This window comes from Oryx dammah, unplaced genomic scaffold (assembly GCF_014754425.2).
Source record: "Oryx dammah isolate SB20612 unplaced genomic scaffold, SCBI_Odam_1.1 HiC_scaffold_5, whole genome shotgun sequence".
In the NCBI taxonomy this organism is placed as follows: domain Eukaryota; kingdom Metazoa; phylum Chordata; class Mammalia; order Artiodactyla; family Bovidae; genus Oryx; species Oryx dammah.
Window position 1 is genome coordinate 65,065,949 of NW_024070189.1, and position 14,185 is coordinate 65,080,133.

The 14,185-nt window shown below is 50.3% G+C and overlaps 1 protein-coding gene across 1 annotated transcript in view; it reads left to right on the top strand.

Annotated features, from left to right (window-relative positions):
* FSTL4 (follistatin like 4) overlaps positions 1 to 14,185 on the top strand; it is a 427,123-nt gene that overhangs the window by 371,641 nt on the left and 41,297 nt on the right. The window contains exon 8 of the mRNA XM_040240112.1: positions 6,200 to 6,320. Within this exon, the coding sequence (XP_040096046.1) occupies positions 6,200 to 6,320 (121 nt within the window). The remainder of the gene's footprint in view (positions 1 to 6,199; positions 6,321 to 14,185) is intronic.

Consider the following 14,185-nt stretch of genomic DNA (forward strand, 5'->3'; position numbering starts at 1 on the left):
AAACAAAACCCATTAGAAGAAAGTATTTGTGGCAGTGTTTGAAGGATGTGTTAAAAGGTTCACTTTTTTCCCATGCCTAAATGGTGTAAAACCATGAACAAATAACTCTAATGAAGCATACGCTCTCAGCCAGCTCTTCTTTGGAAGTGAGTTATTAAAAAGACCAAAAGAGAATGATTTAGGAGCTCATGACTCATTTAATTTTTATTGTCTTTGTATGAACCAGTCATGAATCCATTGTAAAAAGATGAGAGGCGTTTGATTAGCATGGAGAGCTGTTTGCAACATGCTAGACAGTGGTTGTAGGTTCTGCATTAAAATAATCTCATTAAACGCTTGGGTACATTTTGTTTTAAGATCTTGGAAAACACTCTACTTGAAGCATTCAAAGGCTTAGGCCAGTACTCTCCAGCTCCTGTCAAATAAACCCTGGTTACGGATGCACATCCGGTTCTTTTGAGCTTTGGATGAGCTCAAACCACTAGGAGGATTGGCCAAAGCTCTCCTAGAGACAGAGCTTGGCCCATGGTACAACAGCTTGTAGAGCTCATGGGGGACTCTGCCCTTCCAGGTACCTCATCTGGCCTTAGCTTTCTCAGTGGCCTCCTCAGGGTCACCCCTCATTCTCCATTGTACCTGTGCTTAGTGACCACTTCTGGCCCCATCTCAAAGGTACAGGGTTCCTCAGGAAGGTTCTGATCCAGCTTCTAGACCCTAAATGCAGAGCTCCAAGCCCCATGCCAGGAGCTCACATTCAGGTTGCTTTTAGGCTTTGCATCTGCAGACAACACTGCAGTGAGCATCTTTATACATACCTCTTTGCACATTTCTCTAAGTAGTTGTTAAAGTTCTTAGAAGCGGAGTAACTCCATCGAGGGTGGACACATTTTCTGTTTTGATAGATATTGCCAAATCTCCCTACAAAAAAAAGTTGCACCAAGTTTATAGCCCTTCCAGTGGTGTATACAAGTTTTAAACACCATAATAGGTGAAAATTCCTGATTGTAAGCCTTGTTGGTCCCTGAAATGAGCCATGGAAGGAAATTTAATCAAATCCTCTCCGGGATGTTTCATAAACAGCAAGAATGCCGATCAGCCGTCTTGGCTAACAGTGTGATCCAGCTTAGAGGAGCTGGGAAGGCCCTCTTGGCTTGGGGACTCATGATACAAGTCTTCCCGAGGGAGGGCTGCAGGCTTCTCAAATGAAGGCAGCAGATTCTAGACAGTCTGAAACTTCAGTTTGTTACCGACCAGGGTTCTTGGCCTTCCCTCAGTCGATAGAAATTCACTAGGGGCCAGACAAGAAATTCAGGCAAGGCTTCATTGGGGACCCTGCTGCAGCAGAGGGGAGCAAAAATAAACAACAGTTTCCCTTGCTTGCTTGCTTCCGAGGGGGACAAGCTAATTCCTCATGTGGGATGAGGGTAGGGGTGTGGCCGGGGGTCCGGCTAGAGGGGCGGTCTAGGTGTTTTGCTCACCTGTTAGGTAGTGCCGTCTGCAGGGGGCACGTGCAGTGCAGACATCTCTGAGAACCTGCCATCACCAAGGCACTGCAGTGTTTGGGTCCATTTGTGCAGGTGGGATGCTAGGGTTCATGAGATTCATGGGGACAGAGTCAAATCGACCAGGAGGGAAAGACCCTCTGCTTTCTCCATCCTCTCCAAAGAGAGCCAAGGAAGCTCCTAAGAAGGGCAGAGTTAGAAAAGCTTGGAATAAATGTCTCTAAATGGAGTTTTAAACTTGTAGCATTGACAGTGAAAAGTGAAAGTCGCTCAGTGGTGTTCGACTCTTTGTGACTCCATGTACAGTCCATGGAATTCTCCAGGCCAGAATACTGAAGTGGGTAGCTTTTTCCTTCTCCAGGGGATCTTCCCAACCCAGGGATCAAACCCAGGTCTCCTGCATTGCAGGCGGATTCTTTGCCAGCCAAGCCACAAGGGGAGCCCAGCATTGACAATACCATTAACCTCACCGCTGAAATCATTTTGGAGTCCTTGTGTTTAACATTTAGTCACTAAATAGTCAGCACTGATGGCTCATTTTCATATTACTTCAACCTGACTCACATGTATCACTGTGACAACATCTCCCATCTTGCCTCTGCTTAAATATTGTTTAATACTCAAGTCTTATTTAATTGCTTGCTTTATTAAGGGCAGATACCTAGAAAATAGCTTCTTAAAAGGCAAAAACCATTTCTTTAAGTAAAATCATCTCTTTTCCAAAGATGGATGTGCATCAATACAAAGAATGGTCTAATCTAGCCTCTGTTTATTTCTGGAAGGAACCTTGATTTTGCTAATACATTTCTATGCATCAGAGCAAAAGAAAAAAAAAAGCCATCCATAAAAAGACAATTACAGAGATGCAATCAAGCACTGATAGCAGTATTCAGACACATCTCAGAGAACCTTCAGGAGACAAAGGATTGCAGCTTTAGTTTTATGTAACTTCTTATAAATCAATTTTTAGAGTAATTTCTTTACATCCAATGAGGGAAATTTGATTTCTGTAGCCAGTATTCGTGTCCCAGAAACAATATGCACTTTTTTTCCATAGTTATATGATGCCCGTTGTTTCAGCCCAGAGACTTTTTTTTTTTTTTTTTTTTGAGTACAGAATCACATTTTCCCCGGGGCCTGAGTCACAGGCTGCTTATGGGTTAGGTGTTCCAAATAGTGCATCACCCATCCAGCAGCCCCACACCCTCCACACCTGAGCGACCACACCTCTGCTCCCAGGAACACTGAGGGAAAGGCAGAGGCTAAGCAACTCTGATGCTGCTGCTGCTGCTAAGTCACTTCAGTCGTGTCCAACTCTGTGTGACCCCATAGACAGCAGCCCACCAGGCTCCTCCGCCCCTGGGATTCTCCAGGCAAGAATACTGGAGTGGGTTGCCGTGTCCTTCTCCAATGCATCATGCATGCTAAGTCGCTTCAGTCATGTCCGACTCTGTACAATTCTGTGGACAGCAGCCCACCAGGCTCCTCTGTCCACGGGATTCTCCAGGTGAGAACACTGGAGTGGGTCGCCATTTCCTTCTCCAAGCAACTCTGTTAGAGGCTCACAGAAGCCGTGAGCCTAGTCTAGGGTTACATGGACGCTGCCTGCTGCCATGTGTGGAGCCCTCCCAGCGTGCCCTGGTCTGAGAATGCAGTGTGGAGAAGGAGGCAGGGTGGGGAAGTGAGGACAAGGCCTGGGATTGGCTCTCTGCCTCCCTACCAGCCACTTGATTTGTACCCCCATGTGACTTGCAACATCTGGGGGCATGGGATGTCAGGACACGTCCTGGACATGTCCATTGTCCAACCCAAAGAACCAAAATCAGGAAAGCCCCTGCAGAGAACCCAGCTCAGGGCCTTGTATGGTCTGCTCAATGAGTATCTACTGAGGGCCACCCTGTGTCAGCCCTACGCCAGGCACTGGGGACACAGCAGCGAGCAGCGGGCACCAGTATCCCTGCCCTCCCCCAGGGCACTCACATGCTAGTCAGGGAGACAGGTGGCAAACAGTACGCTAAATGGGAGTAAGACAAGGGGCGTCGTTGGGCTGTGATGTGGAGGAAGGACGCAGAGCGCAGCGGTGGAGCTCACTGCATCGAGCCTGTGGCAATAGCAGTGCAGGTGGTGGAGAAGGTCAGACTCTGAATATATTGTGCAGGAGGGCTCTACTTTCTCATCCTGTGGGGACTGGCTTTTGTTTTGCTTTATGGTTTTCAGGGCTTTTTTCTGAGGCTTAAACAGGGTGATGTGTGTCAAGATTCCCAGCACACAGTTAGCTCATGAACCCTGAGCTGGTGGTGTTACCTAGCACCGCCCTGCAGTGGAACTGTGGGCACCTCAGCCTTGGGACCCTTCTCAGCCTGCAATCCCCGTGACCACACCATCCCACTGAGGTGGCAGTACGAGCAGAGGGTGCCAGAACCCGAGAGTGGCTACAAGGGCCCTCCTATAAGGAAGAGCTGTGAATAGGAAGGCTCACGAAGGCAGCCCAGAGGGAAACACCAGGGGACCTCCCCCCCCCAGCACCAAACTCCGAGAGCAAATGGGTCTGGTGTCGCCCTTTGGGATGGGGTCTGTAGTCTGTCTGGGAACCAACCAAGTGAGGTGCAGAGGGGTTCCCAAGGTAGGGGCCACACCCAGCTCCCCAGCCCTCTCTCAAGATGCCTTTCCAACCTCTGAGACTCCAAGCAAAATGTATTTTCCTTCAGACTTAGGTTTTAACACGGGAAACAGCTCAGATTAGAAACATGTCACCCCCAGAAGTGAGTAACTATTAACTGTTCATAAGCAACTCAGGTATGAGCCCTTTATGACTCTGGTCTGACACAGAGCAAATCAGCTATCTGGTGTTTTATTTTTATTATTGAAGTTTCCACCGGGTAATCGGAATGAGGCTTTTTAAAGCAGAGCAATGTTTCAGAGAAAACTCTTAAGGGTTCCTGCAGCCTCCTCCAGTGTTTTACCCCAGTGGGAGCGCTTCTGAGTATCATTTTCCTTGATACCAAGAGCAGGCTGCGTGCATCCACTTTCCACCTTCCTTAACCCAGACCTCACTTGGGCCTGCACCCCTCATTAGGTTAACTAGCCAGAAAGCCTCCTTAAAGGACTTGTGATTGTGACTGGGCCCTTGCCACACTGACTAGTGGCCTTTGTCCCTCCTGCCACCAAACTGCTTCCGTGGGAGGAGAGAGCTCAGGAAGGACAAGAGAAATAACAGGAGGGATGGTTTGGTGTTGTCTCCAAGGGGTCAAGAGGAGTTTTGCATCTTCTGTTAATAATAAGCAAAGTAGACAAATGTATACCTATGGCTGATTCATGTTGACATGTGGCAGAAACCAACACAGTATTGTAAAGCAATTATCCTTCAATTAAAAATAAATAAGTTTTTTAAAAGTAAGAATAAGAAAAGGAGCAGCCCCATGTCTGTCATGCTTCCCATCGGCAGACAGGGTATAGGAATTTTCCACAACTTCCAGGCAGGGGAAACCAGTTCCCAGAGGGATGAGGGGACATTGGTCAGTGACAGAGTTCAAGATAAAACCTGAGTCTCCTGAGTGCAGCACTGGGTTTCTCCCATCACTCCTTGCAGCTAGTGCTGCCAGCCCCATTTCTTACCGGGGAGTCAGGATCTATTCTGCCCCGTAAGCTCTGAGTACCACACCTCAGACATGTTTGAGAGCTAACACCAAACTCCCTGAAACGCCACGCAATTCCATCCCCAGCCTGTCTGCAGCTAGTGCCTGGATGGGGCCCGCATTGTGCAGGGCTCTGCAGAAGAGGCAGCTGGCTGGAAAGCCCTTGGGGCAGTGCTTCATGCCCTGTGCTTAGCAGGTGACTTTGATCAGCCCGAAGCTCCCTCGTGCTCATCCCTCCCAACGTGCTGGCCAAATCGGACCCCACAGTGAGGCTGAAGATGTAACAGGGACAAGGCTTATCACTGAGCCATCTCTCATGGAATGGCTGACATTGGCCCCACCTGCCGTCTTTTACATCCTGCCCTTGTTTTCTGTTTGCCTTCATTTTCCTCAGAGTTCTGTTTTCCTTCTCTGAGGTTACCCAGATCTCTGCAAGCTGCCTGAAATTATTTGGGGAAGGATGTAAGATCTAAACCAGTGATAGGCAAACCATACCCTGTGAGCCAAATGCAGCCCACCCCATTTTTAAATAAAATATCATTGAAACATAGTGATACTCATGAATTTAGGTATCAGTATGGCTATTTTCACGCCTCAAGGCAGGGTTGAGTAGTTGACAGAGCCCTATGACCCACAAAGCCAAAATATTTGCTATCCAGTCTTTTAAGAAGAAGTTTGCAAAGGAGGCTGCCCTCCAGAGCATCTCAACAGGTGGACAAGAGTCCAAGAAACCAGCCAAGCAGCAGCAGGATTAACAGGTGAGGCAGGTGAGGCCAGTTGTAGAAATGGAGATTGAGGGTGCTGGGGAAGGCATTCAGCCGGGCCTCCCAGAGAAGGTGAATCAGGTCGTAAAATGACGTACAGGGTCTGGGCAAGCAGCACGGTGGAGACACAGCAGTCCTGCTGCCCAGCTCCACAGGCAGCTCTGGCTGAGCAAGGGGCCAAGCAGAAAGGACATCCTCGCAGCTGCAGGTTTTCTGTTTTCTGGCAAATCACAAGATCTGGCTGTCCTTCCCAGCCCGCTCAACAGAGAAGCCAATCTTGTCTTCCTTGCCCAAGCAGGACTTCGGAGAGGACGACTCCCTCTACATCACCAAGGTGACCACCATCCACATGGGCAATTACACCTGCCACGCCTCCGGCCACGAGCAGCTGCTCCAGACCCACGTCCTGCAGGTGAATGGTTAGTAAATGGCTCCATGCATGTTGTTGCCCCAAAGTGTGCCCCAAAGGCTGCTCAGAATAACCCTCCTCCTCTCTCGCATTCTGTCTTCTTGAAGAAATACCTGACCCCAAAGTGTCCCATTGCTCCCGTATCTGGGGCGGTGGGCAGGGCAGAGTCTGCTAACTCACTTCCCAGTCCGCCTCTTCCCTGAAGCCTCCTCTGATGAAGTGAGTCCAAATGGGAGGGGGTGAGTCATTTAGGTGGGTCAGCACCCCAGGGAAATTTGACGTGTCAAGCCATGCCCAGCTGGGCCCCACTGCTGGCACCGAGCAAGCCTGAGCAGGTTGTCTGTGCACCAGAGAATAATGTGAAAGCTCCAAGTCAGCCCCAGATCCTTGGTGCCAGCCGGTGTCCGGGGCTTCTGTTTTAAGATAAAGTGTACACAGTGCTGAGGACCATTGCATCACAAGGTTCAGTATCACTTGCCTCTGGGATCCTGGGTGACAAACCATTTAAGGACAACAGAGTAAGCCCAGCTTGCCTCTGCATTTGTCCTATAGGATGTTTTAGGGATTTTTATATTCATACTGCCTAAGTCATATTTTATTAGTATTTCGCTGGAGCTGGGACATACTTAATCCTCTGGGGTTTTGTGGCTATGCTTGTTGGCTTGACTCCAGATGTACAGTGAAGTTGCTGGATTTCATCAGAAATAACACACAGGTTCCTAGTTATAACATCCCTTGGATGAGCCATCCAGGCTGGCATTCAGAGTTCAATTTTTGTGCAGCCGGTAGGCAGTGTCTGGGTCACTCCAGGGGCAGATTGTGTGCTCTGCAGTGTGAAGAGGGCACTGCCATCTATAGCTGGCGAGTGGTACCCAGCACTGTACAGTGTTGGTAAATACGTGGGTGCACAACTCCATGTGACTTGGCACAGCTCCCCTGGTCCTCAGACCCGCTAAAAATGGGAAATCAAGAATTCCCAGATCCTCCATCCAACGCTTCACATCTTGCCCCCACCCCACAAGAACTGAGGGCACAAGGAGAGGGCTTGAGCCTGGTCCCCTTCATTTCCTCCAGAACAAATCTGTGGGGAGAGGGGCCTGGGGGGGAATCCACCTGCCCAGGAGCCAGAGTAACTCACGAGTGAGAACCTGTCCTCACCTCAGGCTTCTGCAGGAGATGCTGTGATCTTAAATAGTTTCAATACACAAACTGCAGGTCCACACAAACTGCTGGGGGACCCTTCTGCCTCGTGGTCCCCCAGAATTCTGAGACAGAGCTCATGATGAGGGATGAACCATTTCCTCCTTCCCAGTGCCGAGTCCGGGAGCAGGGCCCAGGCCCGTGGACACCATATGCTGCTGGCTTTAAAGCAGAGACTAGGCTGCTCCCTGTCACTACTCGGGTGGAGAGTGGGCTGTGCAGCTGGAGAGTTTTGTTCAAGCCTCCCTACCCACCCACCAGCCTCTTGCTAAAGGGGCTGCTTGGGGCCTCAGGAAGTTGAAACAGCAAAATCTCCTTGCTGAGATCCACAGAGGGGCCACTCGAAATCCATTTTCTGAGTGCTGAGAGATTTAAGGCTTCTCTTTAAGCTGAAGTCCTAGAGTCAGAGGCAGCACACTGGGACCTCTGTATTTTTTTATTAATTTTATTGGTTATTTATTTGTTTATCTGGTGCATCAGGCTTAGTTGCACAGTCAGAATCCGCATTGCATCATATGGGATCTTCCGTTGTGGCGCAGACTCTCTAGTTGTGGTTCACAGGCTCAGGAGTTGTGGCCTGTGGGCTTAGTTGTTCCGAGGCATGTGGAATCTTAGTTCCTCGACCAGGGATCAAACCCGTGTCCCCTGCATTGCAATGTGGATGCTTAACCATTGGGCCACCAGGGTAGTCCCAGGACCTCTGTATTTTGCAGTAGGCTTTCTACCTCACTCCATGGCACACTGTGTTCGGCTCCATGGCAGTCAGGCTAGGCCATCCGGGTGGGGCTCACTCCAGGAGCCCTTGAAGTCCCTGGGCTGGGCTGGCCACCAGCACCTGGGGTGGCATTTGGGTCCATTAAGCAACTCCTCATCCAGGATAGCACTAAGGTAGACCCAGTATGGCCTCCCAAGTACATGAGTCCATTGCTGGTTGACCAGGGACAAGACACAAGGTTTTCCGGAAGTGTATTCCAGAAGTGAAGCTTACTGTGTTGACTGAGAAGGAAAACCATCCTATCTGTGTGGGAAGATGGGAAGATGCTGTTGAAAGTAGAATGGCATGAAAGACACAATTACAGTAAGAACGTTTCCCAGATACCTACTGGGCACCTTCTCTTTCACAGATGAGGAAACTAGGGGTTGGAAACTACAGAGAGATTAAATTACTTGCCCAAGACCCTCAGCCCTACAATTAGTAACTGCAAAATAGATCTTGACACCAAAGCCTGGACTCTTAATGCCTTTTCCGCCCCTTCACTCTGGAACATTGCATTGTGGCTGCTGAAGAATCCAGGTGTGGTCGGTCGGCAGGTTGATCTGCTATAGGGGCGCACTGTGGGGGTAGGGGGCTGTTGCAAACAGGAAACAGCAAACCTGCCTGGCCTACCCCTGCCCCAGGTGCTGAGCTCAGGTCAGAAGCAGCAGGCATCCGAAGAAGGACTTACAGCTAAGATGTAAGGGCAGCCCCTGCCCTCAGCAGGACTGATGTTGGTGACCTGCACAGCTTGGTCGTCCAGCTCTTGGTGGGCTCAGCAGACCACTGTGCAGACACCGATGCTGCTCAGGGTCCCAGGGTCAAGAGGGCTGGGCTTCTAGGGAAAAGTCACAGAGGCGGTGGGCTTGGGGGCTTCCAAGCAGAAGGACTGGGAAGGAGAGAAGGCACTGTCTGTGCTCAGTACAGAAGCAGCACTACCTTGCTGGGTCATCTTGTTAGGAAGTCGTGAGAGAGCAGTGACAGGTTCATCTGTAGGATTTGTTCCTTTTTGTCATTCACCCCCAGCATGAGTCAAAAGCATGAAAGATGTCCCCTAGTAACCTGGGTAGAATTAAGTGTGGTCACTCAGCTGTGGTGAGGTTTGGTCTCCTCTTAGCCAGGAGAGGGCCTGTGGCTTATTCGAGCCGAGGCAGTGCCTGGGACACAAAGGGAGTGATGTTCTTTGTCAGCTCCTCCTGCTAGCTTCTCCTCAGTCAGAGGGAGGACAGGAAGGGGATGATGATGAAGTGGGGAGGGGACGCCTTGGCCAGCCCCCTGCGTCTCAGAAAGCTCAGAATTCTCCAGGTGACCGGCAGACGTGCCAAGTATGTAGCTGGTGGGCCCAAGAGACAGAGAAATCATTCACGCAAAACCACTCAGACGAATAGGAACTGGGTGAGGCTGTTCCACCCAAGGCACAGTGCAGACCCAGACTGGAGACACTTTTGTCATAAGGTCAAGACATGAACTCTGAGCCAGAGAGGCCTGAGTTCAAATCCTAGTGCTAGTACTTCCTTGACATACATCTTAGGTGGGTAAACTCACCTATAAAATGGGAATAACAATATACCTTATAGGCTTGATGAGATAGGATATGTGTCAAATGCTTGGGAAATACCTGGAAAGATGTAATTCATTCAAAGTCCAGGATGGGACAGATATAGGGGAGATTTTGTTTTGTCTCAAACCATATTTTAACCATAGTTGGTGCACACAGATGGTCTGAGCTCACAGAGCTTGCAACCCATTATGCAGATGGGAAGATTAAGATCCAGAGGAAGTTGCCAGGCCAGGAATAAAATATAGACTTCTCCCTGGTGCTGCTCCATTCCCTGGTGGCAGGGGCAGGACCACACATACAGGCTGAGCTTCTGGGCGCCTTATGGGGCTTCTCCATCCAAAACTCTGCCTTGACCTGGTTTGCTAAAGGGAACACTTCTAGGCAACTATTTCCTTTCTTTCTCAAATTATTAGTATAACTTCCCCATAGACCAGGCCTCCCAGAGATGAGACCCAAACACTGACATGATTTATAACTTCATGCAAACCTCCTGCATTGCTTCCATAAGAAAGAGGAAAAACTTCAGACATAAATGATTAATCCATTAAATTAAAAACACCCTCGACCTCCCCACAGTTCAGACAAGTAACGATTCATTCCCAAAACACAATAGTAATCTCCTGAATCTGTTGATTACTGCAGCTTGGTACTTTTGTGAATGTGCCTCTTACTTAAGACATATTTATGCTGCCTTTCACCTTGGAAATGATCGATGTTTCCCTAAGAAAATGTGCTGTTGTGTTATGTATTCAAATGTTTTCACGGGAAGGTTTTGCAAATTTAAAAGGAAATGAATGTGTTTACCCAGGACAACATTAATTTCGAATGATTTTGGTGTGTGAATTAACACAAAGGAAGAGAGGCGATCAGGGCCAAAGGGAAGCAATTGGGCTTTGCCTTGCTTCTGGCAGAGAGCTGCATCTCCACCCGGCCCTACCCTGGAGAGGGTAGTCTCTCACAAAGAAAATGCAGGACTTTTCTCTGATAGGAACCTACCCAAACGGGGACCTCGGGTACCAAGGTCTTGGATGCCTCCCTGCTCAGGGTTCTTCTCAGTCCCTCCCTCTCCTGGCAGGAGGCTGGACCCATGGCTCTGGCTACAGTGCTCACTCAGACCTGGTCCACACCACCTCAGTCTTAGCGATGCCCCATCGCACTTGAGGAACACGGTTGGGTCCTGTAAGCAGTGACCAGGCTCCCACCCAAATGATGGGATGGTTTTATTTTTCCCTCTAACATCCTAGTACCAGTTATCAACTCTGCAAAGGTCAAGGCAGGGCAAAATGGGCTTCTCGGTGGAGCTCCTTGGTGCCCTGGAGCCTGCCTTCCATTCACAGGCCATCCTACCCTCCACTCCACCATGCAGGGCGTGGGGCCGGGAAGATCCAGGAGGCCACTGGCACTGATCTAGCCCAGGGCCTGGGTCAGTCTGCAGGGCCCCTTCCCATTGCTGCTGGCTGAGCTGTGCTACTTTGGCCTCCGCCATGCCAGTCTCTCAGGAACCATGGGAGTGGAGGCCCAGGCCACTGTTTCTCAGAGCGGCAACAACAGCAGCTTCCATGCCCAGGAGCCCACGTATGCACACACACTGAGACCTGGGCCCTGCCCCACCCCTCCCACATGCTCCTACCCTGTGAACGCCTCGCTCCCAGACAGGCCTGCCCTGCCCCCCTGACTCCCCTGCACTGCACTGATTGTTCCCTTGGCTAAGAAGCTCCCTTCCCACCCTCATCCCCCCTCCACCCTGCCTTGCCACCAACACCACGTCATCCTCAGGGTGGTCATTCATTCAACAAGCATTTACTGAATTTCTCTCCATAACACTCACCAGGCTAAGCACTGAAAACACAGCAGTGGAGACACCAAAATCCCCATCCTTGTGGAGCAAGTCAAAGCGTGGAAGATACTAAGGGGGGAAATGTTTTAAACAGGAGGGGATAAGGAGACTCCAGTAAAAGCTGGAAACTTTAGGCAGGATGGCAGGTCAAGGCCTTACTGAAAAGATGACATTGTGTCCATGTGGTGGGAAAGTCAAAGATGCCTCCAAACGGTCTTTAAGGAGGAGGAGTGGCCATTCGCTGAGTGGAGAAGAGGGTGAAGGAGCAGGCTTGGGGAAGGAAGATCAGGAGCTGGTGGTGACATGATAAAGACAAGGTGTTACCATGTAGCCCACGTGGTATCTAAGTCTGGAGTTGAAGGGAGAGGTTTTGAATGGAGGAATAAATGTCATATGCCTCACAGGGTGGGTGGTATTTAAAATCAATGGACCAAGGTGGATGCTGAAGGAGGACAGATAGGGAAAGTCCAGCAAGTGGGCACGATAGCACTGAGAGCCTTGTTGTGGAGAGAGGGGGCGGTGGTGAGAAAGAGCAGCCAGGAAGGCACAGACAAAGCCAGAGACAGGAGGACCAGGAGTGTGGTATCCGGGACGGAGTGATCAGCTATGCTGAATTCAACCAGAGGTAGGTCAGGGAAGGTGAGGACCAGGAACTGGCCATTGGATCGGGTCAGTGGAGCTGGGCATCACTGAGGCCCAGAGCAGAGACGTTTCCGTGGTGCTTGTTGTGGGGATGGGTCTGCTGGAGCTGGCTCTGGGGTGAAGAGAAGTGAGAGCCACCAAGTGCGGATAACTCTTCAGGGTATTTCTAAGAAGAAAAACAAGGCACTGTTGGGGAGAGAAGCAGAGGCAAAGATGTTTGGGTTTTTTTTCCCCCAAGATGGAAATTAAAAGCATTTGTGGACTGATAGGAAAGATCCAGTTGAAATTGATACAGGAGGGAAAGAGAAGTGCTGGAGCAATGTCCTGGATGAAATGTGAGGGGATGGAGTCTAGGAATTAGGCTCGTGGGACAGAACACTCAAAACTGGCGTTTTTCTGGAGAAGGGAAAGAGAGGGTCTGCCCCACCTCCCAGCCTAAGAGGTGGGGGACAAAGGGGAGAGGGAGCTGCACCCACCTAAGGGGCTGCAGGAGGAGGGTCGCCAGGCTTCCATCTGAGTGAGAAGGTGAAGGGACACTCACAGAAGAGTCTGAGGAGAGAGGATATTTTGCTGATGGTGGAACATGAGTTCTAGAAGGTACAATAGCAGGTTTGGGATAAGGGATGCCCCCAGAGACCTCAGCTCCTGTGAAGACTGACAGGATCCCAAACCAAGGGCATGAGCAAACGTGTCCTGGTGGTCCTGAGTTGGAGATGAGACTGGGGACACGGCCACTGGGAGGCGGAGCATTTGAGACGTGAGGCCCATCTTTAGTCTGATGGACAGACGGAGGTCTGAGCAGGAGTGGTTGTAGACCCCAGGATGGCTTCAGCAACCGGAGACTCCAGTCCAGCCAAGGGTGCCCCTCTCAGCACCCGGGAGCCGTCTTCTAACCCCTGCCACTGGAGGCCCAGTGTCTTTGCCCAGCAAATAGACCCTTGTTTTTGAGTGGACGATTCCACACCTTCAACTTTCAGTCAGGGTTTGTTTTGTTCCACAATGCTGCCATCTTTTTCAGTTCAGTCCATCTGTGAGAGCTTCCCCATCAGGGCTGACCCAGCATCTCACCTACAACCTGATGAATAGAAACCAGTCCCCCAGCCCTCGGAATCAAAACACTGTGGGGTGGGCCCAGCATTGTTTCAACAAGCACCCCACCCTACCCTCCCACCAGGGGATGCAAGTACATGCTCAAGTTGACCTCTTCATGGGTCCACAGAGTCCCATCAGACCTCAGGGCAGGGGCAAAGGCCAGTCTTCAAGGCTGGTGCTGGCCACCAGGTACCTTACTGAGGAGGGCAGTCCACAAACCCACAGCTCACAGGACAAACCTACTATCAATAGAGGGGGAGGCACCATGGCAGAAGGAAGGTCGGTGTTTCCTTTGTGAGGTGGAGAGAGTGCATCTGAGCGCTCTATTCAGATAAGTCTTCCCAGACCCCGTCCCCATTCGCCTTCTTGCCATGCCCATCACACTAGCAATTATGTTATTCACCTTCCTCCCAACAGAAAGCTTCATGAGGCCAGAGACTGGGCCAGTCTTTTTCACCGCTCTGTGTGTAATGCCTGACACTTGGTGGTTATTCAGTCACTTATTTCTGTATGATTCTTTGTGATGCCATGGACTGCAGCATGCCAGGCTTCCCTGTCCTTCACTTTCCTGGAGCTTGCTCAAACTCATGTCCACTGAGTCAGTGATGCCATCCAACCATCTCATCCTCTGTCACCCGCTTCTCCTCCTGCCCTCAATCTTTCCCAGCATCAGGGTCTCTTCCAGTGACTCAGCTCTTCGCATCACGTGGCTGAAGTATTGGAGCTTCAGCTTCCAAATCAGTCCTTTCAATGAATGTTCAGGGTTGATTTCCTTTAGGATGGACTGGT